At 47.9% G+C, this 20,319-nt stretch overlaps 1 protein-coding gene across 1 annotated transcript in view; it reads left to right on the top strand.

Moving 5' to 3' along the window:
* The window catches only part of ABCC1 (ATP binding cassette subfamily C member 1), a 150,016-nt gene that overhangs the window by 49,926 nt on the left and 79,771 nt on the right, over positions 1–20,319 (top strand). The window contains exons 11-12 of the mRNA XM_030798043.1: positions 1,312–1,515; positions 13,610–13,756. Coding sequence (XP_030653903.1) covers positions 1,312–1,515; positions 13,610–13,756 — 351 coding nt within the window. The remainder of the gene's footprint in view (positions 1–1,311; positions 1,516–13,609; positions 13,757–20,319) is intronic.

The raw sequence follows: 20,319 nt of genomic DNA, 5'->3' as shown, positions 1-20,319 counted from the left end.
TTGTGATTGTTAAGTGTCTGAATACATGTAAAATGCTTAGAAAAGTTGCTGGTATACACAAAATCCTGGGTGGTAGTAAAAATATTTAACAACTGCACTGCACAAGTATCCACTATGTGGAACCAGTGCTAGCCAGTACAGAAACATTTCACTATTTTAACAACCATGGGCCAGGCACAGGGGCTCATGTCTGTAATCCCAGCTCTTTGGGAGGCTGAGGCAGGAGGATGGCTTGTGGCCAGGAGTGCAAGACCAGCCTGAGCAAGATAGCAAGGTGCCATTTCTACAAAAAATACAAAAATGAGCTGGGTGTGGTGGCATGTGCCTGTGGTCCCAGCTACTAAGGAGGCTGAGGTGGGAGGATCGCTTGAGCCCAGGAATTCAAGGCTGCAGTGAGCTATGATCGTGCCACTGCACTCCAGCCTGGCTGCCAGAGTGAGATAATATTTCAAAAAAAAAAAAAAAAAGAAAACTGGGCTGACAAATGAGAAAACAGGCTGGGTGTGGTGGCTCACGCCTGTAATCCCAACACTCTGGGAGGCCGAAATCAGTGGATCACTTGAAGTCAGGAGTTCGAAACCAGCCTGGCCCCGTCAGGCTGAAGCCCCGTCTCTACTAAAAACAGAAAAATTAGCCAGGCATGGTGGCAGGCGTCTGTAGTCGACCAGCTACTCAGGAGGCTGAGGTAAGAGAATCTCTTTAACCCAGGAGGCAGAGGTTGCAGTGAGCCGAGATCATGCTACTGCACTCCAGCCTGGGCAACAGAGTGAGACTCTGTCACAAAAAAAAAAAGAAAAAATAAGAAAACAGAGAAGAAAAACACCACCACCATGTCTCCTGTGTTCGGGTCAGCAGAATAGGGACTGAATCCCTTCTTTTCTGCACACCTGAAGGGTTTTTCTTGCCTCTATTCCTGGATTCTAAATTGAGTATGTTTCTCCAATGTCTAACATGATTTGAAGGGGTTTCTTTTCCTTGATAGCCGGGTCTTTTGGTGTGGTCTTGGGGCTCAAGAGTAGGGCTCATAGGGATTACAGGGTCAGCTCTCCCACCCTCAGGAGGCCCATTTTTAATAGATGGTGATGTTGAGGCCCAGTGCGGTGGCTCACACCTGTAATCCCCGCACAGGAGTTTGAGACCAGCTTGGGCAGCATGGTGAAACCCCATCTCTATTGAAAAGAAAAATCAACATAAAAAACATTTACATGTCAAAGTATATAATAAAGTTTATGAAAAAAATAGCTGGTGATGTTGAGTGATGGGCTGATCCCAGGGTCGCCCCAGCTGTGTTGACTGCCCTTCTCTTCCAAGGTGGCCCACATGAAGAGCAAAGACAATCGGATCAAGCTGATGAACGAAATTCTCAATGGGATCAAAGTGCTAAAGCTTTATGCCTGGGAGCTGGCATTCAAGGACAAGGTCCTGGCCATCAGGCAGGAGGAGCTGAAGGTGCTGAAGAAGTCTGCCTACCTGTCAGCGGTGGGCACCTTCACCTGGGTCTGCACGCCCTTCCTGGTGAGTGAAGCCACATTTTTCCTGGCCCTCATTGTTTGATGTTTTATTTTGTTTGCGTACCTGAATATTTTTAAAAGGTCACTTTGTCGCCCAGGTGCAGTAGCTCATGCTTGTAATCCCAGCACTCTGGAAGGCCAAAGCAGGTGGATCACCTGAGGTCAGGAGTTCAAGACCAGCCTGGCCAACATGGTGAAACTCAGTCTCTACTAAAAATACAAAAAAATAAGCTGGGCGTGGTGGCACATGCCTGTAGTCCCACCTACTCCGGAGGCTGAGGCAAGAGAATTACTTCAACCTGGGAGGCGATGGTTGGAGTAGGACAAGATCATGCCACTGCTTTCCAGCCTGGGCGACAGAGCAAGACGTTGTCTTAAAAAAGTCACTATGTCAGCAAGGCCTTCCCTGAACACTTGGTTTAAACATTTGCCGTCTTCTCCATTCTCCTTTATTTTATTCACACTTAGCAGCTTCTAGCCAACCTGTTTAGGAACCGTTCGTTATCTATTTAGTGTGACATAAGGAGCTTGTGCCAGAATGTAAACCAGTGCCCCCTGCTTCCTGCATTAAGATAGGGTTGCAAGACAAAAAGTGTGAGCTGAGTCGAACTTGGTGCCATAGTTGGTCTACATTATGGTGCTGCCTCCTTATTTTGTCACCACCTAGTCACAAAGTGTGGATTGTCAGTGTTTCATGGGCCACATGTCAAGTGGTATGGTCTAAACACACTCTAAAATTTACTTATTTTGGGCTGGGTGCAGTGGCTCATGCCTGTAATCCCAGCACTTTGGGAGTCCAAGGTGGGTAGATCACTTGAGGCCAGGAGCTTGAGACCAGCCTGGCCAACCTGGCGAAACCCTGTCTCTGCTAACAAAAAAAAAAAAATTACCTGGGCATGGTGGTGTGTGCCTGTATTCCCAGCTACTCAGGAGGCTGAGACATGAGAATCCCTTGAACCTGGGAGGCAGAGTTTGCAGTGAGCCGAGATCGAGCCACGGCACTCCAGCCTGGGCAACAGAGCAAGACCCTGTCTCAAAAAAGTAAAAAAAAAAAAAAAAAAAAAAAAAAAGTAAAATAAAATGTGCTTTTTTCTTGTCTGCTTTTCCCCACTAGGATGTCAGCCCCAGATGGGCATTTTTGTCTTTTCTATTGACTGCTGTGTCCTCAGTATGTAGAACAGTGCATAGCAGGTGCTGAGCAAGTATTTGTCATCCATTGTAAACAAACAAACAAATACAGAAAGATATAAAATGAAAAGTATATTGTCCTCTCTTTCATCAGTTCCTCTCTTCCAAAGTGACAGTTTTGCATATGCTTTTAGAGAAAAATGGACAAGCATATAGGTATTTAAAAAGACTTCAACGATTTAAATGGAATCATACTGTACATAGTATTCTCTTTAGTTAATAATATATAGTCTTGGTTTGTTCATTCTGATCTACTTCATTTTAGTTTTTTTGGGGGGTTTTGTTTTGTTTTGAAATGGGGTCTGGCTCTGTCCCCCAGGCTGGAGTACTGTGGTGCGATCATAGCTCACTGCAGCCTTGAACTCCTGGGCCCAAGCAATCCTCCTGCTTTAGCTTCCTAAGTAGTTGGGACTCCAGGTGCACCGCTACCACTCTCAGCTTGTTTCATTTGCATTCATGATGGATGCTTGCCTGACGTGTGGATGTGCCCTGCTGGAATTACCCTTTCTGCCATTCCTTTCAAAAACAGGTTGTTCCCTGTTTTTTTTGCTATTATGATCCATGCTACACTGAAGGTTCTGGTACCTGTCCTGGGGTATGGTAATGGGTCTGTCCCTGCCTAGCTGGCTTTGAAAAGTTTAGACAACAGTGCAACTTACCATTTTGCAAAGTTGGCCGCAAATCAGGAGACCACATAGATGACTGGATTTTTTTTTTTTTTTTTTTTTTTGGATTTCTGTGGCAGATGTTGAGCCTGATTAGAGATCAGGATTGTATGGACTAGTTCCCTATTAAAGGAATGATTCCCTTTTAAGCACAGTTAAAAACAGTTAATAGTGAAGGATGACCTCAGATCATGTCCCATGTTTGTTTTTTCTTTCTGTCGTTTTATTAACTGTGTCATTCTTTTTGTAATGTTGTGCTCATTACAACTATTCCTTCTTGGTCAGGTTGGCAAATTATGTTTTTCTGGCAAGTTTCTGTGAAGCAGTTAAACATGTTTACGAATATGAACTTTTCTGTTAAACTACCACCTGCTTCATCTTAGCTGAGTTGCAGGTGGACTGTCTAAGGAAGCTCCAGCCGTTTCTGCATTTGCGAAAGTGTGTTCATGCTGACACTGAATTTTCTTAGTCTTGCCTTACATCTCTCAGGGTCTGGAACTGCAGGAGAGATGGTGTTCAAATTGAAGCCTGCATCAGAATGACCTGGACAGCTTGTTATTGTATTTTATTTATTATTTATTTATTTATTGAGATGAAGTCCCAGTCTGTCACCCAGGCTGGATTGCTGTGGCATGATCTTGGCTCACTGCAACCTCCGCCTCCCAGGTTCAAGCAATTCTTGCACCTCAGCCTCCGAGTAGCTGGGATTACAGGCGTGCAACAACCATGCTCAGCTAATTTTTAAAATATCTTTAGTAGAGATGGTGTTTCACCATGTTGGCCAGGCTGGTCTCGAACTCCTGACCTCAGGCGATCTGCCTGCCTTGGCCTCCCAAAGTGCTGGGATTACAGGCGTGAGCCACTGTGCTGGCTGACAGCTTCTTACTATAAAACTCAGCTTTCTGGGCCCCACCCAAATTTTCAGTTTTAGTAGGTCTGGGTGGGGCCTGAGTATTTGCATTCCTAACATATCCCTAGGTGCTGCTGCTTCTGGTTCAGGTCAGCATGTAGAGACACTGGAGTGGATCATCACTGCCTAAAGTATGGTCCGTGGACCAGCAGCCATGGCATCACCTGGTGCTTGTTAACAGTGCAGAATTTCAGGCCTCAGCCCAGATCCACCGAAACTGAATCTGAGTTGTAACTAGTTCTCTAGGTGGTGTGTATGCACATTAAATTTCGAGAGAGACTGGCAGAAAGTAGGAGTAAAGAAACTTTTTTCTGTAAATACTTTCGGAATTCCGGGCCATATAGTCTCTGTCACAAATACCAGTCTCCTCCAGCATAGTGCAGAAACAGCCTTAGATAATATGGAAATCGATGGGTGTGGCTATGTTCCTGTAAAAAAGTATTTAGAGACACCAAAATTAGAATTTTATAGAATTTGTATGTGTCATGTAATATTCTTTTGATTTTTTTTTTTTTTTTTACTTTTAAAAAATGTGAAATCTGGCTGGGCACAGGGGCTCATGCCTGTAATCTCAGCACTTTAGGGGGCAGAGACGGGCGGGTTGCTTGAGGCTAGGAGATTGAGACTAGCCTGGCCAACATGGTGAAACCCTGTCTGTACTAAAAATACAAAAATTAGCTGGAAGTGGTGGTGCGCACCTGTGGTCATGGCTACTCAGGAGGCTGAGGCAGGAAGATCGCTTCAACCCAGGAGGCAGAAGTTGCAGTGAGCCAAGATCATGCCACTGCACTCCTGGCTGGGCAACAGAGTGAGACCCTTTCCCACCGCCCCTCCCACCCCCCGCAAAAAAAATTAGCTAGATGTGGTGGAGCATGCCGGTCATCCCAGCTTTTTGGGAGGCTGAGGTATGGGAATCGTTTGAACCCGGGAGGTGGAGATTGCAGTGAGCTGAGGTCACGCCACTGCACTCTAAGCCTGGGCAACAGAACAAGACTCTGTCTCAAAAAAAGTAAATGAAATCAATGCTGAGCTCATGGGCCGTATGTAAACAGGTGTGGGCCAAATGTGGACCTCAGCCATCCTTGGCCAGCCCCTGGCTTAGAGGACTGGAATGTTCTTCTTAGAGTCAGGACACCTGCCACATGCTACTGCCAGCCCACAGTGTGACCCCAAAGCTGGTCATCTCACCTCTCTGGCTCTAGATTTTGTCACATGGAAAATGAAGGGGTTAGATTCCAAGCATGTGAAATACTGGGCTCTGTTCTCCCTCCTCATGCCCACAGCAGACACCCACAGTCACTCATGGGGTTCTTTCCCACTGAGTTCTATTCAAGCAGCCCTCCAGGTGACTGGTGCCAGTGGCGTAGAGTTGAGCAAGAAATGGCATCTTGTTGCCCTTCTGCAACTCTGTGTTCCCTAAGATCACTTCCAGCTCCAATGCCCCTGCATTCTGCCTTGTACATTGCATTCTTCTTACACTCCAATACCTTGACTTTACCGGGGTGCACTGATGAACGCTCTCTTTTTTTGTTTTTTTGGGACCGAGTCTCACTCTGTTACCCAGGCTGAAGTGCAGTGGTGCCATCTCAGCTCACTGCAACCTCCACCTCCCAGTTCAAGCAATTCTCCTGCCTCAGCCACCCGACTAGCTGGGATTACAAACACGCACCACCATACCTTGTTAATTTTAATATTTTTAGTAGAGACGGGTTTTTGTCATGTTTGCCAGGCTGGTCTCGAACTCCTGACCTCAAGTGATCCACCTGCCTTGGCCTCCCAACGTGCTGGGATTACAGGCATGAGCCACCGCGCCTAGCCTCTCCTTTTTTTTGAGAAGGAATCTTGCTGTCTCACCAGGCTGGAGTGCAGTGGCACGATCTCGGCTGACTGCAGTCTCCCCCTCTTGGGTTCAAGCGATTCTCCTGCCTCAGCCTCCCGAGTAGCTGGGATTACAGGCGCCCACTACCATGCCCAGCTAAGTTTTGTATTTTTAGTAGAGATGGGGTTTCTACTAAATTTTCCTGCCTCAGTGTCCGAGTAGCTGGGATTACAGGCGCTGCCACCATGGCAAGCCAATTTTTTGTATTTTTAGTAGAGATGGGGTTTCACCATGTTGGCCAGGCTAGTCTCAAACTCCTGGCCTCAAGTGGTCCACCTACCTTGGCCTCCCAAAGTGCTGGGATTACAGGCGTGAGCCACCATGCCCGGTCGGTCTTACTTTAAAAAGTAGGAAGTAATGTATTTGCATATGGTGAAACATAATTAAAGCTGCACCAGATGGTATTCATACAGCCGGACTTCTCCACATGTGGCCACCTCAGCCTGCTGACATTCGCCAACAGGTCATCCTTTGTCCCTGTGTTGTAGGACCTGGCCTGCACATTGTAGGATGTTTCCCAGCATCTGTGGCCTCTCCCTGCCAGATGCTAAGTCGTACCTCTCCCTGTTCTTCCCAGTGGTGATAATGGAAAATGGCTCCAGGCATTGCGAAGTGTCCCCTTGGGGGACAGAATTCTCCCACTTGAGAACCACAGCCCATAGTGAAAGGCCCAAGCCCTTCCTCCCAACACCAGTCGCCTTGCTTCCCTCTCTCCATGTTTCTTGTGTGTTTTTCCAGAGTCTGCGTCTGTATCACTGTAATGGTGGATACATGTCATACAAGTAGTTACGGTTACTTGATTCTGTTTACTTTACTTTTATACAAGAGATAGTAAGAGTCATACATAAATACATACAAAATGGCTTTTATTTTTTTCTTTTTGAGACGGGGTCTCACACTGCCGCCCAAGCTGGAGTGCAGTGACATGATCTTGGCTCACTGCAACCTCTGCCTCCCGGGCTCAAGTTATTCTCCAACCTCAGCCTCCCAAGCAGCTGGGACTGCAAGCATGCACCACCATGCCCAGCTAATTTCTGTAATTTTTGCAGAGACAGGGTCTCACTTTGTTGCCCAGGATGTTTTTAAACTCCTGAGTTCGAGCAGTCCGCCTGCCTCTGTCTCCCAAAGTGCTGGGATTGTAGGTATGAGCCACTGCGCCTGGCCTTGATGGCATTTTGAAAGGTCTTCTCTTAGAGGAAAAGATCCAAGCCAGAGGGCACTGGTGGTGAGGTTTGGTCTGTGCCTTGTGTCCCGCTTAGGAGGGGATGGGCAGTGTGTTCTCACAGCTTTTTGCTCTGCACATTGGATTCGTTGGCAAAACTCACAGTTTCCAGGCTGTCACCAAATTTTGCTTATCACTTCCTGCCCTGTTCCCCATTAGGAAACCACAGCAGAAGATGCTTAAGAGCAGGACTGGCTTTTCTTCTCTTTTTTCTTTCTTTCTTTTTTTTTAAGAGACACGGTCTTGTTTTGCTGCCCAGGGTGGAGTACAGTGGCTTGATCACGGCTCACTGCAACCTCCAACTCCTGAGCTAAAGTGATCCTTCTGCCTCAGCCTCTGGAGTAGCTGGGATTACAGATGTGAGATACTGAACCCGGCTACCGGCTTTACTTACCCTTTTCTTGACCTTCCTTGCCATTTAGTTTCCCGGAGTTTCCAGAGACAGAGTCTGTTGAGCTGTTTGGCAAGAAACAGATGGGCCTGGGTGTCATTTGGGGAGACCTTGTCCTGGCCGAGGCATCGAAGCCTCTGACTACATTAGGATAAAATATGTGGCCTTCAGTTCCCCTGGAAGGTGCCTGAGTGTTTTTTCCATTGGTGCATTCCTATGCTTCAAAGACGATGAGGTGTTTACCCAGCGGTAGGTGTGATGGAACACAGAGGCCGGGGAAGGCCAGGGATGCCATCCAGGGACTGATGGGACTGTTTTTCTGGAATGCCAAGCCTGGCATTTACCACATCCACCTAATGCACTTTCCTAAATTAGCATCGCCAGGCAGCCGTCAATATTTAACATTTTCTGTCCTCGATGATTTGTGAGCTTCTTGCCTTCTGTTTACCCTGAATCTCCCTTTGTTAGAATAATTCATCATTCTCTGTGGTAATGATCTGTCCTGTAGTTCTCTGCGGATCATATCCTAGGGTCCATGGAGACACGGCCACAACCATGTCATTTTATTTATTTATATATTTATACATTTCTGTATTTTTGAGACGGAGTCTCATTCTGCCGCCCAGGCTGGCGTGCAGTGGCACAATCTCAGCTCACTGCAACCTCCACCTCCCGAGTTCAGCTGATTCTCCTGCGTCAGCCTCCCGAGGAGCTGGGATTACAGGTGTGCGCTACCACACCCGGCTAATTTTTTGTCTTTTTAGTAGAGATGGGGTTTCACCATGTTGGCCAGGCTGGTCTCAAACTCCTGACCTCAAGTGATCCGCCCACCTCGGCCTCCCAAAGTGCTGGGATTGCAGGCGTGAGCCACCACGCCCAGTCAGACCTTGTCATTTTGTGCTTGTACCCCCAAAGCATAGGGAACTTGGCAAATGGTTCATGCTCCGTAAATATATGTAGGTAAATGAATAAATACATGAATGAATGAGAGGTTGAAATAAATCATATTAGTTAGGAACTGTCTTGCAAATGAAGAAACGTAGCTTAAATCAACTAGAGTAAGAGAAGAGGGGGATTTTTGAGTCATAAAACTGAAAAGTCTAGAAAAAGACTTTCAAGCATGAATGGGGTTCCAGGCATAGCTGGATCTAGGAGTTCCCAAGATAATGTTGGGAATAACAACATCTCTGACTCTCAGCTCTGTTTTCTTGATGGTGGTTTCTTTATTAGCTGGCAGTTTCCTGATCATCCTGTCACCTCAGCAACCTCTGTGAACAGACAGTCTTACTCTTTTCCCCAATAGTTCCTGCAAAGCTATGGGATTGAGTCTCATTGGTTGTGGTGATCACATGCTTCTTCCTGAGCCAGTCACTGAGCCCAGGGAGATAGGATGCTTGGGTCAGCCAGGGCTGGGTCATGTCTTTCAGGGCTTGGGGCCAAGGTAGGGGTGAGGGAGGAGGTTCATCTGTGGCTGAAGCTCATAGGTTGAGATTGGGAGAAGTTCAGTTCCCCCAGAGAAAATTGCGTGTTGCCATAAACAGGCATAGATGCCAGGCAGGCAGTAGAGCAGATAACTGCACACAGGGCATCAGGATTTTTAGGGGGTGGGCTGGAGTGTAGGGGTTCCTTCATTGGTTTTCCACGTTTCTCAGAAAAGGCACCTAGGGGACAGGTGCTCCTCACTGTGTATGAAGGACTTTGCACCCTTGACCCTCGCCTATTACAAGGCGAACTCCAGTCTCCTCCTGCCTGGAGCCCCAGTCATTGTGCCCATCCTACCAGCCTCTTCGGATTTCCAAACACTGCCTGTAGGGAGCCTGTTAAAGCCTGTGCTTCCACTAGACTGTGCGTCTCAGGGTTGCCAAGCCCTCCTCAGTCCCCAGCGCATAATGGGTGCTCAGTTAATAACTGAGGGGTGGATGGCTAGATGACTTCCTACTTCTGGAGAAGCCAGGACCATGGACCTGAAAGGGGCTGCGTGATGTCCTGTCCCCTCTCTGTGTGTGCCCTGTGCTGCAGCAGCTGGCATCGATTGGTACTTGGCTCACCAAGGGGCTGGTACGTTTTGGTGGTGAGATGCCTGAGGCCTGGTTTGCTTCACTGCTGAAGAGACACCTCTGATGTGCTCTTCTGCCCTCAGGCAAATTCACCTACCCCTTCCCCACCCATTTATCCACTCCTACCCATCCATCATCTACCCAGCAGACATTCACTGAGCGCCATGATCTGGGCTCTGTCCTAGGCTCTGACAATACAGCAGCGAATACTACAAGTAATAACTCCAGTCATGGAACATTCATTTTCACAGAGAGAGACAGACAAGGAACAATAGGCACAATAAATAACCTAGTGCTAGAGAAAGCCATCCTAAGTGCTATAGGAAGAAAAGAGTCAGGTCTTTGTAATAGGGGTGGCTTGCAGTTTTAAGTAGGGTGGTCCAGCTCACTGAGAAGGTGACACTTGAGGAAAGACTTGATGGAGGTAAAGAGGCCAACCAGGGAGTAGCAAAGCACATGCAAAGGCCCTGGGGCATACTGTGCCCATTCATAGGTGGGATAACCATGGAGGCTGAAACAGTGGAGTGAGGGGAGAGTGACAGATGAGGCCAAATGAGGTACAGGGAAGGGACTTTACAAATCAGCTGGGCCCTGGGATCTGAGTTAGCACTTTGACTCCTACACTAAAAATAGGTTGACTTTGGAGAGGTACTTTTTAAAAAATTACTTATTTAGAGACAGGGGCCTCACTCTGTTACCCAGGCTGGTGCGGGGGCACAGTCATAGCTCACTGCAGCTCGACCTCTTGGGCTCAAATGATTCTCCTGCCTCAGCCTCCCCAGTAGCTAGGACTACAGGTGCATGCCACTATGCCTGACTTATTATTATTATTATTATTATTTTGAGAGGGAGTCTTGCTCTGTCGCCCAGGCTGGAGTGCAATGGCACGATCTTGGCCCATTGCAACCTCCACCTCCCGGGTTCAAGTGATTCTCCTACCTCAGCCTCCCTAGTAGCTGGGACTACAGGCACGCACCACCACACCTGGCTAATTTTTGTATTTTTAGTAGAGACAGGGTTTTGCCCTGTCAGACAGGCTGTTCTTGAACTCCTGACCTCAGGTGATCCACCTGCCTTGGCCTCCCAGCGTGCTGGGATTACAGGGTGAGCCATTGAGCCCAGCCACCTGGCTTGTTTTTTAAAAACTTTAGTAGAGACCCAGCCTTGCTCTTTTGCCCAAGCTCAGCTCAAACTTCTGGCATCAAGTGATCCTCCCTCCTTGGCCTCGCAAAGCATTTGGATTACAGGCATGGGCTACCATGCCTATTGAAATTTATTTTTTTAATGGAGGTATAATTCACCATTTAAAAGTGTGCAATTCAGTGGTTTTTTTATGTAGGTGGTGTGATGCTCACCCAGTGGGTTTTTGTGTAGGTGGTGTGAAGGTCACCCAGTGGGTTTTTATGTAGGTGGTGTGATGCTCACCCAGTGGGTTTTTGTGTAGGTGTTGTGAAGGTCACCAGTGGGTTTTGTGTAGGTGGTGTGAAGGTCACCAGTGGTTTCTGTGTAGGGTGTGAAGGTCACCCAGTGGGTTTTTGTGTAGGTGTTGTGAAGGTCACCCAGTGGGCTTTTGTGTAGGTGGTGTGACGCTCACCCAGTGGGTTTTTTGTATAAATAATACGACAGTCACCACTAATTCCAGGACATTTTCAGTACCCCAAAAGGAAACCCTGTACCTATTATCAGTTGCTCCCCAAACCTTCCATTCCATCCCAGGCAACCACTAATCTGCTTTCTGTCCGTCTCTATTTATCTACTCTGGACATCGCATATAAATGGAATCAAACAACAGGTGGCCTTTTCTGACTGTTTCTTTTTTTTTTTTTTTTTTTTTGAGACAAAGTTTTTTCTGTCTTGTTGCCCACCTGGAGTGCAATGGCACGACCTTGCCTCACTACAACGTTTGTCTCCTAGGTTCAAGTGATTCTCCTGCCTCAGCCTACTGAGTAGCTGGGATTACAGGCATGCACCACCACTCCTGGCTAATTGTATATTTTTAGTAGAGACGGAGTTTCTCCATGTTGGTCAGGCTGGTCTGGAACTCCCGACCTCAGGTGATCCGACCACCTCAGCCTCCCAAAGTGCTGGGATTTCAGGTGTGAGCCACCCCGCCTGGCCATCTGACTGGTTTCTTAGCGTGATGTTTTCAAGGTTTATCCATGTTTTAGCATGTATAAGAATTTCATTCCTTTTTATGGTTGAATAGTCTATCATGTAGATACATGTAGACCCTTTTGAGTAAAGAATATCTCTGGGCTGGGCATGGTGGCTCACACCTGTAATCCCAGTATTTTGGGAGGCTGAGGCAGACGGATCACTTGAGGCCAGGAGCTCAAGACCAGCCTGACCAACATGGCGAAACCCCATCTCTACTAAGAAAAATACAAAAAAATTAGCTGGGCGTGGTGGTGGGCGCCTATAATCCCAGCTACTTGGAGGCTGAGGCATGAGAATCGTTTGACCCTGGGAGGCAGAGGTTGCAGTGAGCTGTGATCGCACCACTGCACTCCGTCTTATGCAAAAGAATGAGACTGTGACTCAAAAAAAAAAAATTGTCTTTAGGTAAGATGCCAGTGTTTCATTACCACTTAGAAGATGGGAGCCAGGATGGGTGCAGTGGCTCATGCCTGTAATCCCAGCACTTTAGGTGGCCGAGGCAGGCAGATGGCCTGAGCCCAGGTGTTCGAGAACAGCCTGGGAAGCATAGGGAGACCCTGTCTCTACAAAAATAAAAAAATTAGCCAGGCATGGCGGTATGCGCCTGTAGTCCTAGCTACTCGGGAGGGTGAGGTGGGAGGAATGCTTGGGCCCAGGAGGTCGAGGCTTTGGTGAGCCATGATTGCACCGCTGCACCCAGGGATCATGTGTCCCTGTCGTTTTGAGCACCTTGCCTCCCTCTTGACATTGGAGCCTGGAAAATTTCTGTGCCATGGCTCAGCGTCATCTGTCTTGTTAATGTCAGAGCCAGAACACGAACCAACTCTGGCTCCCCATGGGACTGGGCTCTTGCTTGTGGGACCACATTAATAGATACCATGGAAAAATGATCTAAGGAATTTGGACCAAATCTTGTAACAAGAAATAAAAGCAGCTGCCATCTGTTGAGTTTTACTGTGCTTGGGCCCTGTGCAAATAAGCACCCTACATAAGCGCCAACAGCCCTTAAAAGCCTATCATGACTTCCATTTTATAGATGAGAAAATAGGGGCTCGCCTGGAGAGGTGAAATAACCAGGATCCCACAGCGGATATGGCAAAGTATATGGTTTTTTTTTTTTAAGCTGTATGACCTTCCAGGAAGTAACAATGAAATGGCAGTACTGAGACCCTGAAAATACATGGGACGATGGCAAGATGGCAGGGCTCTTTGGGTAGAGTGGGAGAGGCAGCTCCCTTGAATGGTGAGAGGGAGGAGCCAGGTGGCCACCTAGATGGAAGATGGTTTCAGGCAGAGGAAATGGCAGGGGCAAAGGCCTGGCTTGGGGATTGTGCTTGGTGCTTTTGAGGAATACTAAGAATGCCCCTCTAGAACATCGCTGAGAAAGTTGATGGGAGAGGCCAGCTCTTTGGGCTCCTGGTCGTTGATTTATCCAGTTCATTCCTGGAGTGTTTAGTGAGCACCTGCTATGTGCCAGTTACTGCCCCAGGTGTTTCCACGACCTCCAGCAGCTGGTCAGTTGTGGCCACCTGGGGAGGGCCCGAGCACGTCCCCAGGGCCTGTCACTGCTCCTAGGATGATGACTGTCACTCAGTGCACAGCAGTCAGCACCGGGCGTTCTGCTTGCAGGTGGCCCTGTGCACATTTGCCGTCTACGTGACCATTGACAAGAACAACATCCTGGATGCCCAGACAGCCTTCGTGTCTTTGGCCTTGTTCAACATCCTCCGGTTTCCCCTGAACATTCTCCCCATGGTCATCAGCAGCATCGTGCAGGTACAGGGGGAAGCTGGGGCAACTTCCAAGAGGGGGCCTTGGGGTTCTAGGCCACAAAAGCATGGAAGTGCCCCTGAGCGCAGCCTCTAGGTCACACTCCAGATCGGGCTTCATGAGGCCCGGACCAAGGCTGCCATGCTTTTGTCTGGTCATGCCCGAAAGAAAGAAAATGCATTTGACTTCTTGACAGAGAATTTGCACTTGATTATATGAATCAAGTTTAATGCAGCAAGGCTTTCCCATGCTCTGGAAGAATCTTTCCGAAGCACTCTGTTCTCTTCTGCTATTCCTCCGCCATTCCTATCCTTTTTTTCAAAAATGTAGCTCTTGTCTGACTTGATTGATTTTACAACCCACTGATAGGTCTTGACCACCCACGCTTTGAGAAACCCCAACCTTACAGCCGGGTGCGGTGGCTCATGCCTGTAATCCCACCACTTTGGGAGGCTGAGGTGGGTAGATCACCTGAGGTCAAGATTTCGAGACCAGCCTGGCCAACATGGTGCAACCTCATCTCTACTAAAAATACAAAAATTAGCCATGTGTGGTGGCGGGTCCCTGTAATCCCAGCTACTCGGATGGCTGAGGCAGGAGAATTGCTTGAGCCCAGGAGGAAGAGGTTGCAGTGAGCCAAGATTGTGCCATTGCACTCCAGTCTGGGTGACACAACAAAAACTCCGTCTCAAAATAAAAAAAAAAGAAAAACCCCAACCTTACGGCCAGGCATGGTGGCAGATGCCTGTAATCCCAGCACTTTGGGAGGCCAAGGCAGGTGGATCTCTTAAGCCCAGGAGTTTGAGACTAGCCTGGGCAATATGGTAAAACCCTGTCTGTACAAAAAAAAAAAAAAAAAATCTATCTATCTATCATCTATCTATCTATCTATCATCTATCTATCTATCTATCTATCTATCTATTCTATCTAATCTATCTATCTATCTATCTCTTATTTGAAAATTAGCCAGGCATGGTGGTGTGCCCCTGTACTCCCAGCTACTCAGGAGGCTGAGGTGGGAGGATCAGCTGAGCTGGGGAAGTTGAGGCTGCAGGGAGTCATAGTCACACGACTACACTCCAGCCTGGGTGAGGGGAGTAAGACCCTGTTTTTTGTTTTTTGTTTTTTTTTTCTTTTTTTTTTTACAAAAAAAAAACAATGTAGACCCTGTAGAATCTCTAAAATTCCTGCCATTGACTGTGTAAGGAGGGGTGGCTTTCTGTTTTGTCATACTTGGGCACTGTTGGAAGCTCCTGTCACTTTTCTGCACTATTTTAACGTTCTTTTTCCGAGCATTGCAAACACCCATTTTGAAAACTCCATTTTAACTACATAGACAAATCAACCTTAAAATTTGGTAGTATAACGCTGATTGCAGGGTTCATCCAAAACAAAAAAATCCATTTTATTATGAAAAATGTCAAGTGTACACAGAAGTAGAATAGCTTAAAGCTTGTAAGCTGGTATTAAAAAAAAAAAAAGAAAAAGAAAAAAAGCCAGGCATGATGGCTCACACCTGCAATCCCAGCACTTTGGGAGACCAAGGCAGGTGGATCACCTGAGGTCCGGAGTTTGAGACCAGCCTGGCCAGCATGGGGAAACCCTGTCTCTACTAAAAGTACAAAAATTAGCCAGATGTGGTGGTGGGTGCCTGTAATCCCAGCTAATCTGGAGGCTGAGGCACAAGAATCGCTTGAACCCGGGAGGTGGAGGTTGCAGTGAGCCGAGATCGTGCCACTGCACTCCAGCCTGGGCGACTGAGTGAGACTCAGTCTCCAAAAAAGGAAATAATACAACATGAACCCTATGTACACATCACTCAGTTTCAACATCAGCATTTTTTGGCTGGGCGCAGTGGCTCATGCCTGTAATCCCAGCGGCTCATGCCTGTAATCCCAGCACTGTGGGAGGCCGAGGTGATAGGATTGCTTCAGCCCAGGAGTTCAAAAATCAGCCTAGGCAACATAATGAGATCCCTACTCTACAAAAAACAACAAAATGGGTGTGGGGTGCACGCCTGCAGTGGCTACATGGGAGGCTGAGGCAGAAGGATCACTTGAGCCTAGGAGTTTGAGGCTGCCGTGAGTTATGTTTGCACCACTCTACTCCAGCCTGGGCAACAGAGCTAGACTCTGTCTCAAATAAAGAAACCAAGGCTGGGCGCAGTGGCTCACGCCTGTAATCCCAGCACTTTGGGAGGCCGAGGTGGGCGGATCACGAGGTCAGGAGATCGAGACCATCCTGGCTAACACTGTGAAACCCCGTCTCTGCTAAAAATACAAAAAAATTAGCCGGGCGTGGTGGCAGGCGCCTGTAATCCCAGCTACTCGGGAGGCTGAGGCAGGAGAATGGTGTGAACCCAGGAGGCGGAGCTTGCAGTGAGCCTAGATTGTGCCACTGCACTCCAGCCTGGGTGACAGAGCGAGATTCTGTCTCAAAAACAAAAAAACCCAAAACATTTTGCCACAGTTGATTTATCTCATCCTTTTTCAGTATCCCTCCCTTGTCCCTCTTTCCCTTCATTTGTTTTTAATGCTAAACTCTGCTATCTATCCCTTCATTCTTTCCTTTTTTTGCCAAATAATTTTAAAGCAAATCTCAGACCCCTTACATTCTACCCACAAATACTTCAGCATGCATTTCTTCCTACATAATATAACACCGTCATCATGTCTAAGCAAACTAACAATAAGTTTTTACAATAATAGCCCATATCCAAGTTTTCTGGAGTATCTCAGAAATACCTGTCCCATTGGGCTGTTTGAATTGGCTCTGTTGTATTTGCTATTATGTTTCCAGAGTCCCTTTTCCACTAGGCCTCTGCCCTTTTCTTCTTTTATTTTTATTTGTATTTATTTATTTTTTGAGATGGAGCCTCACTCTGTCACCCAGGCTGGAGTGCAGTGGCATGATCTTGGCTCACTGCAACCTCCGCCTTCCCGGGTTCGAGTGATTTTTCTGCCTCAGCCTCCCAAGTAGCTGGGATTGCAGGTGCGTGCCACCATGCCAGGCTGATTTTATATATATATATATATATATATATTTTTTTTTTTTTTTAGCAGAGGCGGGGTTTCACCATGTTGGCCAGGCTGTTCTCAAACTCCTGACCTCAAGTGATCTGCCTGCCTCAGCCTTCCAAAGTGCTGGGATTACAGGTTTGAGCTACCACGCCCAGTCATTTGCCCATTTTTTCTGAAATACCTTTCATGGGCTTTTAAAACAAAGCAGAACCAAAACCTGTTTCTTTTTTGTTTTTTGTTTTGTTTTGTTTAATTCTAAAGTATACACTGGTTCTAAGAAATGTGGGACCTTCAGAAATAAGGGAGGGCATGTGCACCTCCACACCCAGGGAAACCCTTGAAAGTTAACCGTGGTTGGTTTTGCAAAAATGCTTTTTAAAACTAACTCTCCCCTGCCATTGCTCTCTGCATAGGCGAGTGTCTCCCTCAAACGCCTGAGGATCTTTTCTCCCATGAGGAGCTGGAACCTGACAGCATCGAGCGACGGCCTGTCAAAGACGGTGTGTGTGTGTTCGGTCCTGGTTTCTGGAAGTGGCCGCCTTCCCGTCTCCCACTGGGTCCTCCCTACTTGCATTTCTTTGCTTTGGCTGCCCTCAGGTTTGACTCTGCCCAGCCACTTGTCTGCAAGACCCCGGGGGACATGGGTTCTGCAGAGCCAGTAGAAGGGAAGGGAAGCCTGGCCTCCTGGGCTTCTGTCCTGTCTTAGACTTCCCAGGAGGGTGAACTTGCACTTGCATTTTTTGTTTTCTTGCTGAGGGACAGCAGCTGCTTGAGGCTTCCCCCTGAGAGTCACTTTCCAAGGCTTTGACCTTGATTCTATTCTGGGCTAAATGAGGACTCTGGAGGCTGGCCAGCCTCCACCACCCACAAGCTGTGTAGACTTAGGTCCGAACCTCAGTTTTATCTAGATAAGGGAAACAAAAGTACCTTTCTTTGGCCGAGTGTTACTTGGATTTTTGTTTGTTTGTTTGTTTGTTTGTTTTGAGACAGGGTCTCATTCCATCACCCAGGCTGGAGTGCAGTGGCGCAGTCACAGCTGTAACTGCAGCCTTGATTTCGCGGGCTCAGGTGATCCTCTGACCTTAGCCTCCCAAGTAGCTGGAACTACAGGCACACACAGCACCATACTTGGATAATTTTTTGGTATGTTTTGTAGAGACAGGGTTTCGCCATGTTGTCCAGGCCAGTCTCGAACTCCTCAGCTCAAGCAATCCACCTGCCTCAGCCTCCGAAAGTGCTGGGCTTATAGGCATGAGCCACTTCTCCTGGCCTTTTTTTTCCCCCAATATTAAACTTTTTTATTTGGAGAGACAAGGTCTTGCTTTGTCCCTCAAGTTGATCTTGAACTCCTGGGCTCAAGGATCCCTCTGCCTCAGCCTCCCAAAGTGCTGAGATGACAGATGTGAGCCACTACCCCGGCCATGCATTTTTATTGGCAGATTTGTTTGTTTTGTAGCTTGTTAATTTATCGTTTCCCAGCCCATCCCCCTGAGCCAGGGATGTTGTTTGTAACCATCTCTCTAGGCATTTAATAATAAATATTAGGCCGGGCACAGTGGCTCACGCCTGTAATCCCAGCACTTTGGGGAGCTGAGGCAGGTGGATCACTTGAGGTCAGGAGTTCGAGACCAGCCTGGCCAACATGGTGAAACCCCGTCTCTACTGAAAATACAAAAATTAGCTGGACATGGTGTTGGGCACCTGTAATCCCAACTACTCGGGAGGCCAAGGCAGGAGAATCACTTGAATCCAGGAGGTGGAGGTTGCAGTGAGCCGAGATCACGCCACTGCACTCCAGCCAGGGCAACAGAGAGAGACTCCATCTCAAAAAAAAAAAAAAAATAATAAATATTAATGGCAGTAAGTGCAGTGACACGTTCACTTATAAAGCCCCTGTCATGCACATTCTGTTCCAAGGATGTCAATGTCCCAACTTGTCCATTACTCACCGTGGCACCCCTGGAGGAGAGAGGTGGAAACCCCCATTTTCCAGATGAAGAAAGTGGTCTCTGAAACTTGCCTGAGATTGCACAGCTGATCAAAAGAAAAACCAGCATTCACACCCGCAGCCCGTCGGTAGAGTCCATGCTCTTCCTGGCCATAGAGTATTGCCTCACTGAGATTTACTGAGCACCTACTATGTGCCAAGCATTGTGGGAAGTGCTCTGTGTGCACTGCCTCATAGACACCCCACCATAGCCCTCTGAAGTTGATTGCATGATTGTCAGCCGTATTTTACAGATGAATAAGTGAGGCACAGGCTGGGTGCAGTGGCTCGTACCTATAATCCTAGTACTTTGGGAGGCCAAGGCTGGAGGATTGCTTGAGGCCAGGAGTTTGAGACCACCTTGGGTAATGTAGTGAGACCTCGTCTCTACAAAAATTAAAAAATTCACCAGGCATGGTGGTGCACCTGTAGTCCTAGTCACTTGAGAGGCTGAGGCAGGAGTTGCTGGCTAAGCCCAGGAGTTCAAGGCTATAGTGAGCTATGATCGTGCCACTGTACTCCAGCCTGGGCGTCAGAGTGAGACCCTGTCTCAAAAAAAAAAAAAAAAAGGCACAGAGAATTTAAGTAACTTGCCGGGGGCTCCCCAGCGACGAAGGGGTAGCTCCAGGATTCAACCCCATACAGTCTGGCTCCAGAGTCCAATGAGTGTGGTCAGAAGACTGAATGTGTGTAAATGTCGGTTATACGGCATAAGCTGTGTCTGGCACCTCGCAGGCGCTCAGGTATCTTTAGTGGCACCTAAAATGTTTGACACAGCACCTGGTGTATAGAAGATGCTAAACAGATCAGGGAGTTGTCACGTCTCTGGTCTGAGCTAGATGGTCTCAGCATCTTCAGCTCAGCCCCCTGGTGTGGGGTTTCTTATCCTGGGTGCTACTGATATCTGGAGACACATTGTTCTTTGTGCTTGGGGACTGTGGGATGTTGAGCAGCAACTCTGGACTCTACCCATTAGATACAGTAGTACCCACCCCAATTTTGACTACCAAAAGTGGCTCCAGACATCGCCAGATGTGCCTTGAGGGGCACAGTGGCCTCCAGTTGAGAACCGGGGCCCAAGTGGATGCTGCCTCCCAACACCCCTGGGCGGTGGGCATCTGGTTTCTGCTGTCCCAGTGGCCCACATCCCCTCACATCATAAGGGAATGATTCCATCTACTCTGGGGTCAAATTTCTCTGCTAAACACAGGCTGAAATTTGAGGTGGCCGGCGGTGGGCGGGGGGTGGTTTCTTGCTACTGAAGTTGTTCACAGCTCAATGCAAGCATCAGGAAACCCCTAGGCCCCTGGGTGCTGCCCGCACCGCAGCCCCTCCTTCCTGCCCTAATAGTGGCCTCCTAGGTGGTTGGACTTTCTGGAATGTTTAGCACGCTCTAGCCAGTGGGGATCCCCTTGGCTGCTCCCCGCTCCCAAGCTAACCGTTCTCTGCAACCTCTCTCTCTCCAGTGGCTTTTCTTAAATCTCTTAAATAGCAACTCCCAGTTTCCTCATTCCACATCCACTCTTTTAGAAGAGCTGAGGGAGAAAGTTAATCTAGGTTA

Source organism: Nomascus leucogenys, chromosome 18 (genome assembly GCF_006542625.1).
Source record: "Nomascus leucogenys isolate Asia chromosome 18, Asia_NLE_v1, whole genome shotgun sequence".
Taxonomy (NCBI): domain Eukaryota; kingdom Metazoa; phylum Chordata; class Mammalia; order Primates; family Hylobatidae; genus Nomascus; species Nomascus leucogenys.
Note: the sequence above shows the minus strand (reverse complement) of the source record. Positions and strands in the feature narration are given on the sequence as shown.